Here is a 23,039-nt window from a genome sequence, read left to right on the forward strand (position 1 = left end):
CAAAGGGAGAAAACTCCGTGGTTGGCGTACAGTAATCAGAATCAGCAAAAAACTTTGTTGGTTTGGTTTTTTTTCTGCCTGGAATAGCAGATTGTGCCTCTCTTGTTCTTCCATCCATCCATCCATCTATCTATCTATCTATCTATCTATCTATCTATCTATCTATTTATCCTCTCTCTCTCTCTCTCTCTATCTATCTATCTATGTATCTATCTCAAATATTCCTTTATGGAACAAATAGTTACATAAGGGAAAAAAAAAAAAAAACACGTTTGCAGGTAAGACTGAACGGCTTAAAAGAAAATCTAAATTATTCTGCCTAAATGAAACAGCAATAAAACCTAAAAGCTGCCTTCTTTTTAAAACATCCAACACACTGGGAGCCAATGTCCTCGGCAAGCAAAAAAAAAAAAAAAAATCAAACAACAATTCAAATTTATATTAAGTCATACTAAAAACAAACAAGCAAACAAACAAAAAATCCAGAAGGTGTATTAATATAGTAATCCATACCTAAACCGAACAGAAGTAAAAATCACCGGTAGGGTTTGGGGGTGTTTTGCTTTAGAATAAGGCGCTGTGAGTTGTTGGCTGCAGAGACAGAAGGGCTCTGTGGAGTTCTGGAAGTGGCCAGATGTCTTTATATCTGTCTACAGCATGCTCTGCCTCTCAGCACTTGCCTTTATAATCTCACGCATAATTGGCCTTAATCTGATTATTTCCAGCGCTGTCTACAGTGAGTAACTTGGATAGGTCTATTGGGCCCTACAAATGGCCCACGTGGTGTGCAGAGCAGGGGGGGTGGAGAGGATGAAAAGAAAAAAACGTAATTTCTCAGCAAACGCCAGGAATGTGAACGGCAGCAGCACAATCCCATTATTTCCCGAGCTCTGCGCTCCGGGGCTCGCAGCCCCCTGCGTGTCCCCCGCCCGGGGTGCCCGGGGGTGCGGGCCGGGGGGGCTCCGCCGCACCGAGCGCGGCCCCGCCGCCCGCCGCTGCCGGAGCGCCGGTAATTGCCGCCGGATGGGTTTTGGGGGGCCGCTCTGCACACGCCTCGCCTTTCCAAGCGATCGTACCACGGCAAAGTTTGATTTTGTTCGCAGCGAGGGGTCTCTGGATTTATGCTCGCTTCCCGTCTGCAAATGATATGCGGCGGGACCCTTCGCAATTACTTTTAAAATGCATCCGAGACATAGGCTCAGCAGAGAGAGATGGCCCTTGCCTCAGCCCGGGTGAAAATTAGACTTTAAAGTACCCAGATGAAATTTTCAAGTCAGGGACGCGGGATTGGATCAAATCACATAAACTGCAAAAAAAGCAAGTATAATGGCGCATAATTGGTTCTGTAATAGCATTACACAAGGATAATAGCCTGTTATGGCCCCCTGCACATTAAGTGCTTCCCTGGCGTAAAGCCTTTATGATATTAAAGGGGGAATATAATGATATTTTGGTTATTAAATGCGTGTAATTAATTTATGCACCACTGAAAATAAAGTTGGTATTATGACCCACTCAAGATGCATCAGAAGATGTAAGTCAGACAACTGTTGATAAGTTCTGGTGTCTATGTTTCGTCTAGACTGCTGATTTTATTTTGGAACAATTGCTTCTCCGGCAGACTACACAAATTTAATATTTTATAAAGATTGTAATGTTCTGTGCAGGAAGGGCGAGCAAATCTACACAGGCTCTCTTAGATCTGATGGGAGTTTAAAGACAGCACATTCATACCATAGCAAAGGAGATGGATACAGGCAATACAGGTGCAGAAATAGTGATACTGAAGAGATGATGTCTTTGGAAAGTTGATTCAGTACATATGATCTCATTAAATAAACACTAATAAGCCTTAGAAATATCACCTGCTCCGTCTTTTACATTAGGCATAGATGTGGAAATTCCCCTAATGTATATTCAAGTTGGAGTTATGTTTCCATCCTGTAAAAGCAAGGCAAGGCAAAAATTAATTTTATTTGAGATACAAATTGATTTGATCTGATCCTGTCTTATCCATTCAAATATAATTTTAGCATAGCAGTAACAGATGTAGAAGGCCGCCTTCAGGTGTTTTATATATGTTTATATATCTACACACACACTTTTAGGAATATCTTTGACAACAGACATTTGCTCACCATGCAGGCAAGTCTCTGAGCAGTAAAGTATACTACAAATTGAGATGGCTTTTACAGCACCATGCAAGATCAAAGACCAATGCTCTGAATCTGACTGCACTTGATAAAATAGTAGCACAAGCTTTGGGTCAAGTAACCTTAAAAAGAAGGCCATAATCCAGAGGTGCTGCCTTCATCTCTCCTGCCAGTCTCTCCCTCTTGAGCTTTAAAATCCACACAGGACCAGTAGTGTAGGATCCCTTTCCACAGAGACAGATGTGCCTTTTCCTTTTTCTCTGACGTCGGGAAGAGATGAGTGAGATAGTGGTTTATCATAAGAACCCCTAATAAAATAATAATAACTTCATTATGGTGCTCTCAGACCTTGCTCTAGTCAGGGGGCTGCATTGCTGTTTTGGCTCCAAGACTCACTTTCCCCAGCAGTTTGAAGCCTGCAAGTTCAGCGTATTACAGGAGGAGAAGAAGGCAGAATGGAGCACGGGGAAGTGCTCCAAGTCGTTGCTTTTTAAATAGAAGCTAAAGAACCCTGAGCCGGTCGAGACTCAACTTTCTCCCAAGGACCAGCAGCTGCAAAACAAGGAGATAACTAAGCAATATATAATCCCCCACCCCTCGCCAGCCCAGTGTCTGTTTAATTTTAATGCTCGAAACGCGGGGCTGACATAATTAAAAGTTAGCGCTGAGGAGTCCTGGGTGCTGCTCTCGGGCGGACGGAGCCCCGGGGCGGCAGCACTTCAGCACCGTGGAGAGCGCCCGCAGCTCCGCGCCCCGGCCCCGGCCCCGCTCCGCCCGGCCCCGCTCCGCGCCCCGGCCCCGCTCCGCCCGGCCCCGGCCCCGCTCCGGGCCCCGGCCCCGCTCCGCCCGGCCCCGGCCCCGCTCCGCGCCCCGGCCCTGGCCCCGCTCCGCGACCCGGCCCCGGCCCCGCTCCGCCCGGCCCCGCTCCGCGCCCCGGCCCCGGCCCCGCTCCTCCCGGCCCCGCTCCGCCCGGCCCCGCTCCGCCCGGCCCCGGCCCCGCTCCGCGCCCCGGACCCGCTCCGCTCCGCCCGGCCCTCCCCGGGGAAAGGCTGCCGGCAGAGCTGCTCCTGCGTCCCTCCGTGTTCCCCTGCTGCAGACGCTTTCCTGCCAGTCTGGGACTACAGTGGAAAAAAAAAAATACAGTAAATTGTTTGGGATCATTCTAGTATTTCTCTGGGAGTTCCTCTGATCCAGCTACCAAAGCACTGAAAACAAGAATGAAATAGCATACAGAGCTACAGTATTTCAGGAAAAGAATTACCATTTAATGTAAAGCTCTTTAAGTCACCTGCAAAAACTTAATTTTCATTACTATTATTATTACTGTTGTTATTACTGTGATTGTAATATCAATAATGTAATATCAATATTAATTACTAGGTCTGCAAGAAAAAGTCCAAATAGGTATAATTCAGGATAGACTCTTTGCTGATCATGTCTGTCTTAGAGCAGAACTGTTCCTGTGCTGCACACACAAACACACCTCTTCTTATATTTCACCCATGAAAACAAAACCTAGAGCTGAACTGCTGAGCAAAATCACTGAATGGATGTTTTCCTTGGAAACACGGAGCTTTGAGGGGATCATTTGTAAAACTCAAGGAACAGCTCAGTTTGATGAAATGGCTCTCTTGCCTCTCCATGTCCAAATGCTTTCTTTCCTGTGATTCTCAATACCTGACCGCAGAAAAAGGCTAGTAGCTAAAAGGTTATTTTACCCTAATTCATGTGCAGTAAAATGTATTTTCCAATTAACCAAATTTGCCGATTTGTCCCGCTTGGACACTCTTATAATTTATAATGTAAAAGTGTTCTTTCTTTATCTAAAGACCAAGGTGACTGCTTTTAATTTTCTGTAACCTCTTTACACTTGATGTTCACCAGACTCATAATGTTAATTGGCTTCATATACGGATCATCAGTTTAATGAAGGAATAAATCCTATGTTGCTTTATGTCCCTCTGTTTTAACAATGATTGCTTTAATGAAGAATGTGACGTGTTTGAAATCAAAGCTGCAGGAGACATTAGAGGGTTTTTTTTTAATGATGACTGAATTGCTTATTTAAAGCTAAAACCATGATGTTTTCATAGTTCAAAAGCTTTTCTTTAAATAATTTTCCAGGGAAAATACTGACACATTCTTCATCAGAGAACTCTTTCTTTGTAATTATGGGCAGGGACTGAGAATAGCATAGTCCTGTAAGATAAACACCCCAATTATGGTTTGAAATGATCTCTAAGCTTTTATATCACTGCAGTTTTCAGTCAGAGTTTAAGTAAGACTCCCAGTGAGTTATAAGGAGTTATGTCAGCCTAAATAAGGAGCATTTGGGGGTAATTAATAAACCTCTTTGTCAACTTACTGTATTTCCACTGTTCATGAGTAGATGAAGAAATTTACAGGGGATAAACGATTGACAGTTCATACACAAAAGCTCTGGATTGCTGTAGTCTATTTTTACCCACAGAAATTGTAGGATTTCAGGAGCTAGGGTAAAATGTAATGAAATATGGACTCATAGAGGTAAGGTGACTGCAAATCAGAGCGTCAATTAGGTCGAGCTGGAAGGCAGCAATTAGACCCAACTGCATGTGCTAGTTACAGCAGCTACAACAGGTTTAACATGTACAAAGAAAATGAATTCTGGTAATTGAACTTCTACATTCCTGATCCCATTTATAGTAAGCCTTCCTTCTCTTCCTTCCTCTGCCTTTAATGGAGACTTCATATACTGGTATGCATATACTGGTATATATTTCCTTCTTGTTTGAGAGCTGTTGTTGACAGAAATGACATGATCGTTGAATAAAGGAACATGCAACATCACAGAGGAAAGTCCCTAATCAGAGCCTAGACAACGGCTAAGCAATCAATTGAATTGGATAGAAATTTCATGACATGGCAAAGGAAGTGCATGAGACAGAAAGGGATATTAGCTTAAATTTCATACCACCAAGAAGTCATTCAGTATGCCAGGCCTGATCCCATGATTTCCTGTCTTTTTTATGTCCTGGCAAGCGTTGTACTCATTCAATCCAGGTCGCAAAAAGCTTCATGTAGGTACACACAGACCTTCACCACCGCCCTCCATATGATTCTCTTAGTGCCATGTTTCCCTTCAGAGCTGGCCAGGACCCTGTGAACACCCTACGAACAGTCCATAATTCACTCTTGCCTTCCCTTTTGATGGAAAACAAGAAGGTACCTTGTAGTAACTCTGGTGGCACACAAGATTAGTCTGCCAGACTTCCTCAGTACCTGCCACTCTCTGCCTGGAGCTGCGCCTTTACCAAACCTACGCTTAGCACAAGCAGGGCCTATGCCAGGATGAAGCAAAACAACACTGGTTCTCAGGGGGATTATCTGGGTTTTTAGTGAAGATATCATAAAAAGATACCATACAAAGGTGCTCCTTCCCAGATAAAACAAATTTAACCAAGAGTTGTGAATAAAGACTTCCAAGGGAAGTCTTAGATTCTATGGCTTTTGAGGATACAGTGCTTGGCCACAAACACTGGCTCAGCACATTTAGCAGAGAATATGATGCAGATGAAGTGTCGATTACAATGTGGATCACAGTACAAAGCCTACACAGATTTTTAAATACACACACCAATTTTGTGCTGCCTGACAATACCATGTAACCTGATGGTTAATTAAACAAAGTTTCTGTGAACAGATCTGAATCTGCATACTGGGCTTTATGCAATAATGCCACTTTGTATCACAAGGCCTGAATTTACAGCATCCCCAAATCGTGGTTTCAGTTAAAGTTTAGTCACTACTCAGTATCAGGTCATTTTCTCAGGGAAAATCTGCAACTTTTGTTTCCCACAATAAGGCAGACCATGATCTAGCCCTGAATAAGGGCAGTTAGTATATGCAAGAATCTAAAGCTGCACATATTCTGTTACAAGGAAAGTTAGCAGTCCCCCTTATTCTGAGAAATGCTTCTAGCTATAAACCCTATAGGAAGAAATAAAACATTTTACTAGCTGCTTTAATGCACAATTGTCTCATTCACCAAAGGTAAGGCAAATTCACACCTACTAACTACTCTCCTTGGAGGTGAGCCGCACTCCAGGCCAGCAGAGAAGTGGCCCAGGTGTGGCATACTTTTGCACAAAGCCATTGAAATGCACCCTCTGGATGTGGCAATGTTTTCACATTAGCCCAAGCACTCCATCCCTGTTCTGGGTATATTGCACCATCCTTTGGGATGAACCAAGAGCGAAGCTGCCTCCGACCATGAATGCATGTGCAGGTGGGTGTACATAAGAATGAACCCACACATATAAACGCATTTGCGTGTGCAATCTGAAAGGGACTGATGATAGTCTGGAGGGTATGGTATCTATGGGAAAGCCCTAGAATTTACCATAGACACCCAGTCACTCCTCTTTCCCAGAACAAGCTCCAGGACTATGAATAAATACTATCCTACTTGGATCTTTCAAATAATTGCCCCATTTCCTACACCAAGAACAGGAACCATAGTAATTACCCTTGGCAGTCTGGAGGAAACATCGAGCATTCCTAGAATATTGCCTCATACCAAACAGTATTTTCAAGCCTTCAGAGTGGATAGAAGAGATCTTACAACACAGCTGTGCTCCAGCTTCTTCAGGGCAGGCACACAGTAGTTTTCTCTTCCTCCCCAGCTCACCCCACCCCTGTCCCCACCCTCCCAAAAAAAGGAAACCACCTCAGATCAATTTACCCAAGCTCATCCCTTCTGCCTTACCTGTTCCTGCCTTACCCCCAGCATATCTTTTCTCCTGCTCCAGTGCCAAGAAGCACCTGCCCATCATCTATACCTTGTGAAAGGAGCACCACAGAAATCCCTTAAAACAAACATTTCTACAAACAGGAGACCACTCTAGTGAATTTGTGCTCTTTATGGTTGGCTGTCTCCCACAGCATGCTCAGACCCCACTGCAGTGTTGTCAGGACAAGGCTTAGTGCTCTCCCCACTTAAGGAGCAGAGTGTGACTGCACATACCTCACATGCCTGGACCACTTTAGTTCCAAACTCGTACCTAATGCTTTGTCATGGGGCTGAGCATAACCCATCAGCTCTACCATGAGTAGGATTTTCTTCTTATTTTGTAATTTTTACATGTTTCAATTAACAAATAAGAAGAAAATCCACTTTTATTCTAAAGGAAAAAAAAAAAGGCAACAAAAATAAAGAGCCTACTTGTGCTTAATTGTTATTCTAATTACAAGTTGTGGTGTAGTGTAAATTTTTTCCCTTGGCATTATTATGAACCTCATTTCCTTACAAAGTCCAGGATAAACAATTCCAATATATTTTGTTTTAATTATCAGGGTTTAATGGGGCATAATAAGACTAAGTTGAGTGGTGCAGAAAAAAAATAATTTAATGTATGCAAAACTACCTAGTGCTCCTAGCTTGCCTGTGCATATTTCACCTATTGTAGGGCAGCACTATGTTAGCTAATATTCAGTGTGCCCATCATTTATTTATTAATCATACTTGCTTTTCAGTAGATTTTTTTTTTTCCTGGACTCTGAAACAAGAAGAAACACATTAAGATATCCTAGAAAAACAATGGGCAGTTCTCTGGGTTGAGCAGTGAAGGATGAAGCTGATATACAGCTGATGGTGCTGGAAGCATTTGTCATGCATGGACAGAAGATGCAATGCTGGACACAGATCCTGCCTCTGCCAATCCACTCAAAATGCTGCCAGTAAAAACTTTTGGCTTCAGTTCTTAGGGCCTCTGCCACAAGCAAAGATAAGTATCAGCTGAAGTCACCATTCAGAAACAACCTCGTCCAGAGTGTCACTGTAGATGCATCTTTCCACTCCCAAGGTGTGTTCCTACAGCATTAAAACACTGCAGGTACTTCTGCAGTGAAAAGGGAAAAGTGCATAAGAGCAGCCTGGGAAATATAACAGTTAAAGGGAGATCCTTTATGGCCCTCTATGCTTCCCAAGGTCCCTTTGGCAATGGCACTGAATCCCGCGGCTGGGTGTGGCTGATGAAGCAGTTAGAACCACCCTGCTCCCGGATTTACATCACTTTACCAGGGCAACCATATATCAAGATCAAAACGCTTTCACTTGAGGAATAACTACTGGATCGTCCCTGAAGGGAAACATGCCTGTTCTCCTTATGTTCTACTCCTTCACACAGAGGACTTGAAACAGTACCCACCGAAGCCACTGGGAATGTCCTCTCTTCTGGAAAATTATTTGATTCATGACTCTAGGAAAGGTTCAAATACAACACATGAACCATACCAATGTTAATTTACATTTATTTAAAAATTAACATTTTATATTACAGATTAATTTAATATACCCCAAGTGTTTGGGTTTTAAATAAAATAGATTTATTATAGACATCAGTATTTACAGAAAGAAAAACAATGCTTTTTTTTTTTTTTTTTTTTTTTTTTTAAGTCTCATTGGAGTAAAAAAAAAATCTCCATGAAGATTCTGGCCTTGGGAGATGCCACACTCTGTGAGAGGTCAGCCTGCTTCAAGGGTTAATTGAGACAAGAAACCAACCAGGCTTAAGATACACCTCAGTGAATTGACCGAGGAATGGCAATGGGCTGGTTACCTGCGTGAAATTGTAGCAAGATTGAAAGACCTCAAGGGGCCCCATCAAAGCCTGTGTCCTCCTATTCTTCAAAGGGAAGGGAATCAGCAATTACATTGTAGTAAAATTCACCTCAGACACCAGACCGGGCCAGTATCTAGCACTCTGATGGGCCTCCAAAGCTTCACGGTTTTTTCTTTCTTCTTGCTAAACCACGAAGATTCTGACCCAAGCTTAGGATCCCACAGTACAGCAAATACACAAAGGCAATCTCTGGTGCCACACACCCTGACAGCCATTAAAGAGACAGGCACTGGCCTCACCATACAGAGTTACAGCCCTGACTTAGAAGCCAAATATGCTGATTCCCAAACAAATACTGACCTATGGCCTCCTTCAGACTGGCTAGCAAGTCCCATGGGGACTTATGAGGAGTTCTCTGCATTTAGTAGAGCTGCATAAAACTCAGGAGAAGTCCGTTTCCTGGTAATGCATGATCTACAAGTGGTAAAAACCTCTGAAATTAGCTCTGGGCAAATACTTACCCTGAAAGCTCAAAGTAAGACTGCACATCCCCACTGGATCATGCAGCCAAAACTGATTAAGGCTGTGCTACTGACACCTGCATCCCATCCTGGATTGAGGCAGGATGCCATGCCTGTTAAATCACTAGAAATTCTGAGCCCTCATATACAGGACAAGACTTTAATTTGAACAGTCAACTTAATGTGTTTCAACTCCTTCATATAGCAAGTTCCTGATTTTAATAGTTTCCTTGGTGTACAGGCACTCAAAGAGCTCTCCATGGAGATCTTGAGGTCGGCAGTGCCTCACAAGCCAGCCACCTTTCCACAGCCATGGTGAGAGGAGAAGGATTTGAAGCACAGACCAGTTTCTGTCTCTCCTGCCCTGTAAAGTAAAATGCCATCTCCTTTGGTATCTTCAGTAGCAAATGGGGAGCTGAATCCAGGTGCACACCAAGTGCAGAGAAAAAAAAGTCTTGCTAATGACAACCACACCTTGTTGCCACCATGTCTTCATAATTTTTAAGGATGACATTCTGTTTGTCATCAAAGTAGAGAAGACTGAGGGACTTCAATTCATCTGGCACACAGCAGGGCATGCTGACATCTTGAGACAATTTCAGTGTATAAACAATGGACTGAACTGTAGCATGGTTTGTTGCATTTAGACTTTCCCCCAAAGGGAAGATGCAGGATCCTCTGCAGTAAAATGCATTGTATCCACTTGGGTAAATGATCCACCCTGACCAGCCAATAGCATGGAAGTCTACATAGAGCTCCCTTCGGTGGCATGTTGCTAATGGGCTTCCAGCAGCAGCTGCGGCGGCTCGGGGTCTCCTGCTCATGCTGGCACTGCTGCTTTCCATGACAGCAGTGTCATGAGAAACACGTGAGGCATCAGATTTGGCAGGGGTTGTTTCTGATTCTGAAAGGAAGCTGTACGTTAATATTTCATAAAGTTTATTTACAAAGTACAGTATTCTGCATCTAATCTGTAAATCTACATCGAAGTCTTCAGAGATTTTAAAACAGCACCTAACTTGTGAACATACCAAAAAGTGTGTGTATTCAATTGCCTTTTCAGCCCTACTTCCAAATCTTGTGTCCTGGAAAAGCCCCAGTTCAGCAGAAATAGAAAAAAACCCCACAATGATCTACCAAATATTCTGAATTCCACAGTTCCTCTTCAGGGCTGAACCTAGTCAGAATGGTATTAACTGTCTTCATACAGCCACTCCTACAACACACATTATTCTGGGCAGAGCTAACAGAGGGTGGAGATCACAAGCCTTTTTCTCTCCAGTATTCTCCCAGGAGCTATACCAATACACTTGCAAAGCAGAATGTGCAGAAACCTGGTAATGTGCAAAGTAACACGGTGAAAAACATATTTTTCAAATTGTTGATCCTAAAAGATACCACCACCAGGCTTACAGAACACTGCTAAGGAATGAAGTGTACTGACAATAGGATGCTTTATTAAAGTACCTTCTGAGAAGCCCTGGGATCCATGGAGATCCATGTACACAAGCTGGAACTCATTGATATGTAGAACAATCTGTGTGGTCATTGACCACTAACAAACAACATGCAGGTCTAAAGAGTTCCTTAGTTAACAAATTTCTCAATCCTGACACAGTATCCCGTGCAGAGCTTGATGCTCATTAAACTGGATCTAGGATTTCACTATTAATTTTTATTTGGAAAACAAAAATAAAAAGACCAGCCTAATTTTTAATCTTTACATTATATTTTTAATCAATTTCACCAGCTACTTCTTAATACTGTCCTACCTAACTTCTAATATGCAAATACAACCGTTTACCAGAAAAGCCTGGAAAGCCAGAACAGCATGATTTTTGCCCCTCCTTCAAGCTCTTTGCATTTATCAGGCCCTAAAATCCAGCCTTAGCTGATTTTACAGTAAGGCCAGTGGGAGAGGTAAGACACTGTTTTGTATTTTAAGGCACGAGGGGTTGTCTTTGATGAAAGCAGCCTTTAGTCACAATGCTAATTAGTCATTGAAGTTAAATAGGTGCTTAAAAACCAAGGCAAGGACAGGGAAGTTCAAATTGGCTTATTTAACAACCTCTTTCACTCTTAAAATCACACTTAATGACTCTGTTTCCAGATACTTTACCAGAATTTTGAAAAAGCATTCCAGGTCACTGACTTTTCTTCAGTATAAACCTAACATTAAATTTTCATGCAAATTTCACCACCACAAAAATAATATAAGCAGTACTTAAAAAATAGAACTTCCACCCCTTTAAAAACTAAATAAACCAGATTCTCTTTAGGATTAATGAATATTTCTGGCACACCATTTTTGTGAGGGGAGGGGCAATTTAGGATGCTGGTGACCTACTAGAAAGGACTATCAAATCAAATTTCGATCACTGACAAAGCTGAACTTCAAACCTGTTCAATACTGTAAGTAAATAACTGAGGTTAGGTCTACATGAGGTAGCAGGAGGTGACAGAAGATGAACACACATTTCATATTCTAAAAGAGCACTTACTTGTAGCAGAGGGTACAAAGCCGTGAGACCTCCGTTTGTTACTGTTCGTGAAGAGGACGAGGAGAGCATTTCTGCTCTCCTGGAAAGCGCTCTGGCTCTTGGCAAATGTAACCACGTCATGCTCCATTTCATTGTTGGAAACGTGTGTCGCAGTTATCCAAAAGCCATGGTTGGAGCTGCTGTTTCCAACCCACTTGGAAACCTGAAGATAGGGAAAAGAAAAAATATTGTTTCAGTATTCTCATTAGAGCATTATAATTAAGCAACGTTTATGTTAGGAAAAGAGAATAGGCAACAAGCTATGAGAGCATAAGGACATATATTATAATAGAAGTGAGATAACTATAGCTGAGACTCCATTGACTTGGATATTTAAACCAGTAATTCAACACTTAAAAATACAAAATAGCATATGCATTCCCCAAAGCTACATTTACAGGAAGATCAATTATTTCAGAGAATTTACCAGTGAACACTTGAGTGTAGAAGTTAATATTAAAATAAGCTCTCTCTGACTTTCAGCAGAATTTTTTTTTGTAGTAATCTGAACACAGTAATATTAAGTATCCAGACTTTTCATGCTGTTAAGACTTATGTAAATGTAAAGAACATGGCATTTGAAGAAATTCATAGTCAAGCAAATTTACTTATCTAATTGTTATAATTGCACACTGATCGATTGGGCCAGGTCATTCTCTAGCAGGAATATCATGACTTAACATGGAACTCAACCAATCATCTAAACACGCTGTTCAGTCTGATCATAAAGCATAGGCAACGAAAAACGCTGTCCCAGAGTACCCCTTTAAACCACGTGTGGGTCTTTTGCTACAGAAAGGCATTCACCTGTTACAATTTATGGAGAGCTACAAAACAAATCTTGAAGCTCAGAAATACAGAAGTCTATGCGGGAAGTTGAATGATAGGCAATCCAACCATGATAAACTCTGGAAACACAACGTTGAAGCAATACTGCTCTACAGAAATGCTGCCAGAATACAAAGGAGAAATGAAAACCTACTCTTAGTAGGCAACCAATGCCAATTGCTTTGGCAGTCTAAGGATTAATACAGGTTTTAATCACAACGACCTGATGTCCCTCCATGACTAGGTTTGGGTTACTCAGTTCTCACCATGCTTGTTATCTTAGCAGCTCATAAACACTTCTTTAATTCAGGTAGCATCAGGTGCACTTTTAAGGGTAGAGAGAAAGCTTCTCTGCTGCTGTCCTTCTGTTTGAATTGAATTTGACCTCAAAACCCAGCTTAATGGCTATGCTGGATTTATAAGGTGTCATCTCAAAAGTTTAAGAAAAAAAATTAAGTCAGATTTCTCTGCTTACTGTCTGTGTGACATTGAAGACTTCCCAGCCTTCCGTGTAGAGGGACAATAGTCTTGATGCAATGAGATGTTTTCTATGTGGCTTATTTTCACTCTCCAAGAGCTCATACACTTCCACCTAAATAACAGCAATATACAACAAAAACAAGAAGAAATTCATTTGATTGTTCTTACAGCAAACTAGGAGGATGAAGATTATGCAGGTTTCTGCTACATCACAGCTGTAAACTGTACCGTCATTCTAAAAGGGTTAAAAAGTAGATTTTGGACAGTTCGAGAGAAGAACAGTTATCACTACATACATCTACTTCTAGATGTGTTCAGAGGCAGGATACCAGATACAGATACTATAGAAAAATATCCTAACCATCCCTATCCCGTTTTGAACACCTGATACCATCAAGGTCTTCTGATCCTCCCCATACTTGTCTTCAGGTCTGCAAAAAGTCCAATCCTGCCATTTGCCAGAGAAATAGATACACTCAATTTCCTTGCCTGCCCTGTTTTCCTATTAATCCCTGGCTGCCATTACTATTTTTCGGAGCAGCTCCATGAGATAAATTTCAATTCGAATTTTGAAACATCTCAAATGCCATAAAAGTATATTTGGGATTGTTCTGACATTGGTATCTTTAGGGAAAGCTCACCGCCATAACACAAAGGTCAGCGTAAAGCCAAAGTCAAAACTTTGCATTACTTCTTTGCATGCTGGAGGTAAAGAAAAAGTGAGGATGACAAACCAAAAATAACAACAAAGCCGGTTCGTGTGACACGTAGTTGCACTCCTTATTTCCAATATTAGTAACAAAGATAGCAGAATTAAGCGCTTAACTATTTCCCCACTTACTCTGCAGAAGTGCTGCGTGTCGGACCTTCTGGACCGGTGTGTCCTCTTAAGCTTGAAGACCCTCAACTCGGCTTTCAGCATCTGCTCGCCCTTCTCCATCGCGCTGACGTCGAAGTGGAAGCGGTGGTGGTCCACGTGAACTGGAAAAGAGCGTTCTTTAGGAGCGGTGCCGGGCCCGGCCCGCCCGCCGCGGGGACGCACCGCGGGCTCGGCCGCGCCGCCCCGCGCCCACCTCGGTCCTCGAAGCTGCGCACCACGTCGCCCTGCAGCAGCCCCGGGGCGCGGGTGATGCCGTTGGCGTCGGCCACCTTGTTGAAGAGATCCACCATGAACTGGGGCGGCTTCTTGCGGGGCAGCACGTCGGGCGGCAGCTCCTCCATGTCGAAGAGCTCCCGCAGGCGCTGCAGGGCCGCGGCCAGCACGGCGTCCCGCGGGTCGGGGCGCAGGGGCAGGGTGCCGGCCGCCCGCAGGCTCAGCAGCCCGGCCAGGCACAGCCACAGGCAGGGCGGGCGGGTCGCCATGGACGGCGGCCGTGACCGCGCTGCGTGAGGGGCAGCGGCCCTTGCGCGGGCCCGGCTGGGCGCGGCCAGGCCGGCGGCCGGGCAGGCGCGCAGCCCTGAGGGCCAAAGGCCGCGGGCAGGGGCGGCCGGGCCATCAGCGGCGCTTAAGGACTCAATGGGGCATCCCGTGCGCTCCCGGGCACCGAGCGGCCGCCGCGCCGCCTCGGGGGCTCGGGCTGCCGCGGGAAGCGCAGGTGTCGGCCAAGAGCGCCGCACTTGCGAAACCTCTCTCCTTTCAATCGCCCGCCTCTTTTTTCAGCCGAAAGAGGCTACGATTTGGAGATTGCTGAGCCCAGCTGATGTTTCCCGTCGTTGCCGCAGCAATAAAAAGTATATTGGGACTTAGGCGAGAGCTTCTGTATTTCCGTGCCTCCGGAATTCTCGGGATCCCGGCACTTCCCTGTCCCACAGCCCGAGGAATGCCCGGGATCCCGGCATTTTCCCGTCCCACAGCCCGAGCAATGCCCGGGATCCCGGCACTTTCCCGTCCCACAGCCCGAGCAATGCCCGGGATCCCGGCACTTTCCCGTCCTACAGGCTCCGGAATCGCCGCTCGTGCGGCCCCGGTGCCGGGGCTTGGCCGGGCTGCAGGACGGAGGCTGCAGTTCCCCAGGCTCTAAGTCCGGCCCTACAGCTGCCCAGGGGGGAGGAGGCTTTAAGGACAGAGTCCGGGGTTCTGCTAGTGCAGTGCAGCAAGAACAGACAGGTTTCCAAGTATCCAGGGATAGGGGCGAGAATACACATTCTAACAAGCTATTGTAAGGCCTAACTATTTCCCAGAGTCAATTAGTTTTCAATAATTTGCCTTTTTTCCCCCCACCCATTGGTTGATGAAGGGGATTCCACACTCCCACATCTGCAAGGAAAACCAACCCAAATGAACAACCCCAACCCTACGGATCCTGCATAGTTGTCCTTTTCAAAGTAGTCTGGCCACTTACAGACTAGCAAATAGACCTTCCTGATGGTTCATGCAGCAGTGTCTGTTCTTCTTGTGCCACATTGCGCTGTACTCTCTTTCCAGGCAGGACAGTATTGGGAGGTATTTTGTGGGGCAGATAAAAATGTCTACTGCTTAGCCACATGATGTTAGACAGGAGTATTTTCATTGAGCAACCAGATGGATCTATAGCAAAATAAGGCAGGGACAAAGAGGCCACAGCTCCACACAGTCACGAATTTTTGCCCCATGACAACAGTGCTGGATAAAATACTACCCATTCAGCTACCTGCCTGAGAGCTTGGGAAAAGACTACTAGTAAGACAGGAGAAATCAATACACTGTTTTGCAGTCAACCTAAAAAGCTTTGCTTCTACTCCACTGCTTCTTCACATGCTTATCCTCACAAACCCTACCCTGCCCTTGGGTCTCTTCATTTACTCTCAGTATCCTCTCTAGGCATATACCTTCATTTTTACTCTCATGATGCTGCTTCCAGACATTAATGTCTGGGAACACATAGCTAGGGTTCCCAAAGAACCTTAACTCTGCCCTAGAGGCAAAGATTTATGAAAAAAATCCTCTCTGTTTAATATAAGCTGGGACCACAAACAACGAAATGTCTCTATCGTAGTGCAACTGCAGAGATTTCAGCCTACAGTTAGCCAAACATAACCCACTGAGTGCTGTGTTCTTTTATTTTCATATTTCTGATTAGGCAAACAACATAATGAAAGCCTCTCTCCCTATTCTTTTGTAAGACTGCATGACTCACCACTTATGTAAGCCTTATGCAGGAGTTGGTCATAGCTCCTCTGATGATTCTTAGTCCTGGTTTGCAATTAGTGCAAAGCTTCAACCTCCCTGTTCTGTACAATAAAAATAGGTTCTCTCAACTTACATGTTGTGAGTAGTGTGGCTTTTGGGAGCCCAGGAAAAGCTGTGCATCTGTAGGGAACTATGATAGGTAGTTAACTTAAAATTTTAGGTGGATTCTCTGGAGTTCAGCATTGGCACTGCTTTCCCTTCTCTCTCAAATGAGTGGATAAACAGCTTGTTGGGTCTGAAGAGTTCACAATCATCTGGCTCTCAGGTACAGTGTATGGGTAAGAATGGGGGTATTTATTGTATGGTCTGCCACATGGTCTTTGATGCCATTGTGGAGAATATAGCATAGCAATATTGAAAAAGCATGATTATTGCATGGTATCATTAGCGGGCAGAGCAAACTTGGGAGCCTTCATTGTACATTTCAGGAACTTGATAAAGTTTGGACTGAAGGGCAAGTCCAACCCTGCTATTCAGAAAGGAAGAGCTCAGGTCAGAACACACCATCCCGTCTCTCATTTTTGTCACAGCATGAGCAGTAAGACCTGTGGCTAGAGCAGGCTGGAAGCTGCTTCTTAATACAGCTGCCTGACACTTCCTATGTTTCCTGTGCTGGTTCTGTAGTCCCTAATTTAATGACTCACAGCAGGTCCATTCTTTCTGGGGAAAAGATTACTTTTCTGCTCTGTGAATGAAACAATGATCCTCTGCAGTCTCCTCTGGGTTTTTCAGGCAGGGAGCAAGAACATGAGGTGTTTCACTCAGTTCCGTAACAGCTTAGGCATATTTAAAAAAAAGAAAAGAGGGCCCTTGCATGAAAGATGTCAGACTCCTGTTCACTCTTAGTGGTAGGAGAGGTAGCAAAACCACGCTCACCAGAACAAGTTAAGAATTACTAAGGAAAGCTTCATCGTCGAAGTTTCAGCTGAAGGCACAGGACTGTACCACATCAGCAATACTGTGTGAAGGAGGAGTGGTGACATCACCCCAGAGCCTAGAATAGCAATCCCGTGAGGGCTGGGTAGATGGAGAGAGCCACTGAGTTAGTAAGCATTTAGTATATTCAGCATTTAGTCTCAGTGTTGGAACACGGAGTTATAAATGGCCCTAAGTAGCAGAGTGTTTTTACCATGTATCTAATATATAAAGAAATACCTCTCCCAGAGGAGATAAACTCCCAAGTGCAGACTCGCCAGCACATCCTGACTCCTAGACATGTGCCCTATGCAAGCCCTTCAAAAACTGCACTCTCTGCAATTTTCTATGGTAGTTTTGTGTAACTTAAGAGTTGCTGAATTAATGATCTAGACCATAAAATACCATATTATCGGTTTTTCCATCCAGGGCTTCTTTGTACTATGCCATCATTTCTTGAAGCACTTTTGAAGGACCTGAAAGATGTATTGTTTCCCTCTAAAGACTGTATCCATCAGATGGAGAAACCAATGCAGGAATTAGTGTTGCACCCAAACTTACCCAGAGGTTTATAGCAGAAATTCCAGATACTCTTGCTCCTAAAAGACCAAGCAGGTAGATTACTCCACATTTTAAATCAACCGCAGTGACTATATTACCAAATGTAAAACATGGAAACAGGAAAAATTAGGAAGAAATTTAGTAATTTCTTACCCCATACATTGTAAATATGCCAGATTTGGATAAAATTGCTATAGGGTCTCTTCATATTTAAATTTTTCACCATCTTTATATATCTTTTGAGAAGGCATAGCCACCAGCAGAACAAGAGGCATTACATAATTTTTCCTTGCTGAATCACTGATACAGCTGTTCCACTGTTCATTAACACCTCCTTCCTTCAAGAGAGAAAACTGCTTAAACTGTAATGACTGGAGTTTACATATGAATCACAGCAGTATGCAAAAGGAATTCAAGTTAGTTATTATCCCATCAGTTTTACTTATTCATCAACACAGTTCCTTATTTTATAAATAAAATTATTTTAGAAGAAAAATAAAATAATAATCAAGTTTGTCCCTGCTGTTACAGCCTATTGAAAGGCAGAGAATTGCAGCAGTAGAAGACAGCAACATTTAGCTAAGTTTAGCAATCTTGGAATCAAAAGCAAAGCTGACCTTATGACTTGAATACATCTGTCTATTGGTGACTGTCACCCGAAACCAAAACTTGCAGATGTAAAACCCCACTTCTTTATAGCTTTATTTAGGAGGATGACATTTATTATCTGCAACAGCCTCAATTCTCCACATGGTGCAGACCTTTGAGAACAGGCCTGTGGCTGAGTCACAGACAGAAGCTAGACATTTTAAAATACTGTATTTAATTACCATTTCTAATCAATCTATCCATTTAGCAACTTACATTTCTTTTGTGGTGGGTCACTATAGCCCAGAAAAGTTAAAGGCCTACAACCTTTAGCTAAGTCTTTTTTTCTCTATGTCAAAATTTAGTTCTATAACAGAGATGTGTTGGTTGGCTATGCATCTTCAGCAAAAGGGTGAATACAGGAGAGTAAACACCTGGAATAATGTAAAAGCCTGGGATAGGAGGACAAGGGAAAACATCTTCATGAGCAAGAAGGTCTTCTTACCTCCCACTTTACAAATATGGTTTGAAACCAGAAGGAACAATTATGATGTTTTAACTTCTGCTGTTAAAGTATCAATTCAGCCTCTTTTACCTAAGCAGTGTACACAGTTCCCACAACTGCTTACCAAGCAATCAAAGTTTCTGCTATTAAGCTTTCTAGATTTTTATTCAACTGCATTTGTCTGCTCAAATGGTAGTCACATCCCACAGCAGCATGATGCTCAGCTTTTAGCATCTTTACAGCAAAGAAATTTTCAGTAGCTCCCTGTGGTATGCTTTTTTAAAATTTAAATGTCATAATGACTGTTCCATGCTGACATGTCTTTCCTTAGTAAGATTTAGTGGGTTTTTTTTCCCAGCTTTATTCCTAAATTAACATCTGTATTTTGATTTTTCTTTATGCCCTTTTTTGGCCTAAGGTAAGAAAACAAAATATAAGAACACACGCATTCCACATGAGTGATTTTTGGAATCATGCACAGATAAAGTAGCACCTACCAACTACAGCACTGAGTACTTGGAAACTGAGACAGCTAAAATGCAAGATTTGTTTGACTATGCAATACTTATGTTAGTGAGAAACTACTTCAGATAATCTGTGAAGATATGAAAGGAATTCACTTTATATAGGTAAAATTAAACAAAAATCAGATGTTTTATGGAATGAAAATAGAATTTTTCTGAAATACCTCTACTACATTAAAATGCATAGTAGCTATATTATATTCTAGGAAAACTTTTACCTATAAATCAGTAAATCTTCAATCACATATGCTTTTGAGATCAACTACTTACAAATATTTTTTGAGTATTATGTTAGTACTTTTTCGGTCCTTAAAGATTTTCAACAAATGCAAGTACTGGAAAAAAAGCTAGATAGGATGCATAATTTCAAATTGTATGGATAATGGAAATATAATTAAAAATAATATGAATCATTTGGTTGTATGCACAGCATACAGGAGAAGATGCCTCCCTGCCCACTCTTCCCAGTGCCCAATGACTTCTGGAACAAACTTTTGTTTTTCTTTTTTTTTAATAAGTCCATAAAAGCCAAGAATTTATAAAAAGTACATGCAAGTCTATTTACATTAACAGATCAAGAAGCTGCAAACTCTCCTTAGTATACAGGAACAATGTTTTTAAAATTGTGAGTTTAAATAATACAAGACACCAAAACTAACAGCTAAGGTGACAACAGCAGCTTTGCTGCCTGCTGAATTCCTGGTTTGTTGCTGGGATAAGTAGAGATGCATGGGAACATGACACCCAAACCAGTCCATATTCCATATAGATCTGAAGGAAACAGAAAATTGGTTTGTTTTTACTCTTTTTCTGACCCACTTCAAGTCAACTTGGGCAGTTGCAGCCCAAGTTCCTTGTTTCACCATTTTTTGAAAGAGGGAATGTAAGTGAATATAAATGGGATCACAGAAAGATGTTAGGAAAAGTCCCATCTTCAAATGCAATTAGGAAAAAACAGATTTTTGAATTGTCTGCCCTGCTAATTCCAGCCTCTGAAAAGCCAAGAAGCACCACTTCTTGCAAAGAAGACCCCTTATCACTGAGCAAAAACAAGAGAAACAGCCATTGGAAGTCTCGAAAAGTTTTTTTTTTTACAAAAACTAAGTCTGTATTCTTGTTTCACCATTCATCTTTTAATATTTGTACTTCCACTTAAAGTAAACAAGATAATTTCACAGTGAACAAAAAAGCTAAAACTAGCTCAGCTTTCCATGGGGATAGGAAGGACATTAGGTATACATAACTATTCCTAGCTTAAGCCATACAGTAATTTAATGCTGCTGCAACAATGTGGTTTTCTTCTCAAAATCTGTCCTTTTTTTCCACCTTTAAATTTCCTTGTGCAGCACACGAGGACCTTGAAGACAGACCCAATGTTGTATTTGGATTTTTTACAAATAACTGGCATTAGAACTTAGCCAACTGTCAAGAAACTTTTCCTACCCAGAGAAGATGAATGACATGTAACTTTGATATATGCTCCACCTATGCCCAAACATTATTATGGTGAGAAAAATATAGTAACACCCTTCCCGCTCTGACCAGCTAATGCCCCAGTCTTTATCAAGGTATAAAATTTTAAGTGGTAGGAGATAACTGGTCATAAATCACAGTGAAACATATGAACATTTAGTGAGATTTCCATTATAAGTCCACAATCTGGGACAAACGTAACAGTTATTGTTGCCTCAGTTTTAAGAAATACTGTAGAGCAAGCACTTGCCAGTGGTGTATGGGATTGTAACTGGATTGCTGATTATGGTGTTAATGGGTGCTCTGGAATTTAGCAAGTTTTTCATAATTATCAATTGTCAGTAAACTCAGTATCCTGCTACGCTTTCCATTTTTTGTAGTTAAACCTTCATGGCATTAGAACTCTTTCCCAAGTTAGTTAAACACTACAACAAAATTCTCACTACTGATGCAAATTACAGAAAATTATTCTGATGCACTTGTCAGTACCAGTAAATCTCTCATACTAACTACAATCATCTCCCCTCTGCCCCTTTTTGTTTGATGGCACACTGTGTGCCCTATGACCATTCAAGTAGTAAACAGGAAATCAAGGAAGCAGTTTGCTGCAATTTCACAGAAATCAAAGTCTTACAACCCATGGCAACATCCATGGTTCTTATTGTAATAAAAGGTCAGTATATGTTCTTCACCCCATTTATATTAAGATTTCTTTTGAAGAAAAGGTGCTGGTAGTTTGTATTGTTTCATCTGTGAGGTAGATGGCACTTTTATATAAATAGTGTAAATCACAAATTAAGTTAGCCTTAAGCCTGCAACAAGTTCTGCACCACTGACTGTTCAAGGCATTAATTAATTCAGGAAAACAAAATACTTCAAACTTTTCAAAGTCACACAGTGTTCCTCCTTTGAAAGGAGAATGGTGGTCAGCTTGACACAGAGGTGCCTTCACTGATCAAGGGTCATCGGAATTCTGGCTTTAGCCTCCAGACCCCTTCCCCGTTTGGGCTCCTGTGGAAGGTGCAGATATTGCGGAGCAGTTCTCTAAAGACACAGGAGTGCTCTGCAGGCAGCTTGGACTCAAACTCCTGCAGCAGCTCCCGAGTGCTGGCCTCACCGTCCACACGGGCCTGGAACGCCAGGAAGTTCCGCAGATCCACCAGCAGCTCATCGTATTCTGTCGAGCCCTGGACTGGGGCAGGTGCTGGCTGATCATTCTCATCACCCTCATTCCTTGTCTGTTGTGGTAAAACAAGGTGGTTTCTTGCCCTCATACGAGCTAATAAAGATGAAGAGTCCAGAGCACTGGATGATGATTCTCCAGATTTTCCATTGAAGTGCTCACTGGAACTACACTTCCTTATATTTTGTTTCTTTATTGTATCTCCATCCTGCAAATAAATACACAAGCTATGGGGAAAGTTGCATTTTGAGACCCACAGAATCTATTAAACAAAATCTGCCTGTTGTTTAGACATAAATAACAAACACCACCATTCAGAATTTGATCATCCGAAATATACCATAAAGAGGTGATATAGTCTGGTCTCAACTTCAGAACTTAAGAAGCAAAAGAAAAGCTTTGCTGGTTTTGAGACAGATAAGCAAACCATTGTGCAATTTGTGACTGATGTATCTAACTAGACTTCATCAAAACAAAAAATCAAAGTCATAAGTAACTAAAAATTCTAGAATTCTACATAATCACACAACAAATGCATATGACAATTCTACAGTTTAAGTTGGATTTATCGCATAAATCATAACAATTCACATATATCAGCTATTAAAACAGAAATGTTAGCTTGTGTTTCTTACCTTGTGCTTCTTTGCAGGTGATGCACAAGTGGAATGTGAAGAAAGCAGCATGGAGTTTCTTTTTTGACCAAACCGATTCCTAAAAACCCATGAAAGAATTAACTCCATGAAACATTCTTCTCAAAATGACAATGATAATTTTTTCAAAGACAGACTGGGTTTGTGTTTTAGGGTTCTCAAGAGCCCTCTGCTAAGCTCTCTTCTACTGTGCAACAATAATGCTTTCTTTGTACTTCAGAGCAGACTACCTACGCTTGTAATACACTTTCATGTCTATATTAAATATAAAATATGCACACAACTGATACATGTTACTGCAAATACTAAGACAAAAAATGTGTATCTTTAACATCCTAAGCAAC

At 42.3% G+C, this 23,039-nt stretch overlaps 2 protein-coding genes across 4 annotated transcripts in view; both read right to left on the reverse strand.

Annotated features, from left to right (window-relative positions):
* Positions 1-8,426: 8,426 nt before the first annotated feature.
* Positions 8,427-19,739, reverse strand: LOC100226673 (bone morphogenetic protein 2). The gene is made up of 5 exons (XM_030276032.4): positions 14,198-19,739; positions 13,966-14,105; positions 13,120-13,236; positions 11,778-11,979; positions 8,427-10,180 (listed from the first exon to the last, which is right to left on the reverse strand). Exons 1-5 carry the CDS (start codon positions 14,484-14,486, stop codon positions 9,735-9,737), a joined length of 1,194 nt encoding a protein of 397 aa, XP_030131892.4. The 5' UTR covers positions 14,487-19,739; the 3' UTR covers positions 8,427-9,734.
* A 139-nt stretch (positions 19,740-19,878) lies between these two features.
* ERCC6 (ERCC excision repair 6, chromatin remodeling factor) overlaps positions 19,879-23,039 on the reverse strand; it is a 43,105-nt gene continuing 39,944 nt past the window's right edge. For all 3 annotated transcript variants that reach the window (XM_072931083.1, XM_030276033.4, XM_030276034.4), the window contains 2 exons: positions 22,678-22,756; positions 19,879-22,250 (listed from right to left, as the gene is read on the reverse strand). In XM_072931083.1, coding sequence (XP_072787184.1) covers positions 21,822-22,250; positions 22,678-22,756 — 508 coding nt within the window. In that variant the 3' untranslated portion in view covers positions 19,879-21,821. The remainder of the gene's footprint in view (positions 22,251-22,677; positions 22,757-23,039) is intronic.

The sequence above is a fragment of the Taeniopygia guttata genome, chromosome 6, assembly GCF_048771995.1.
Source record: "Taeniopygia guttata chromosome 6, bTaeGut7.mat, whole genome shotgun sequence".
NCBI lineage: Eukaryota > Metazoa > Chordata > Aves > Passeriformes > Estrildidae > Taeniopygia > Taeniopygia guttata.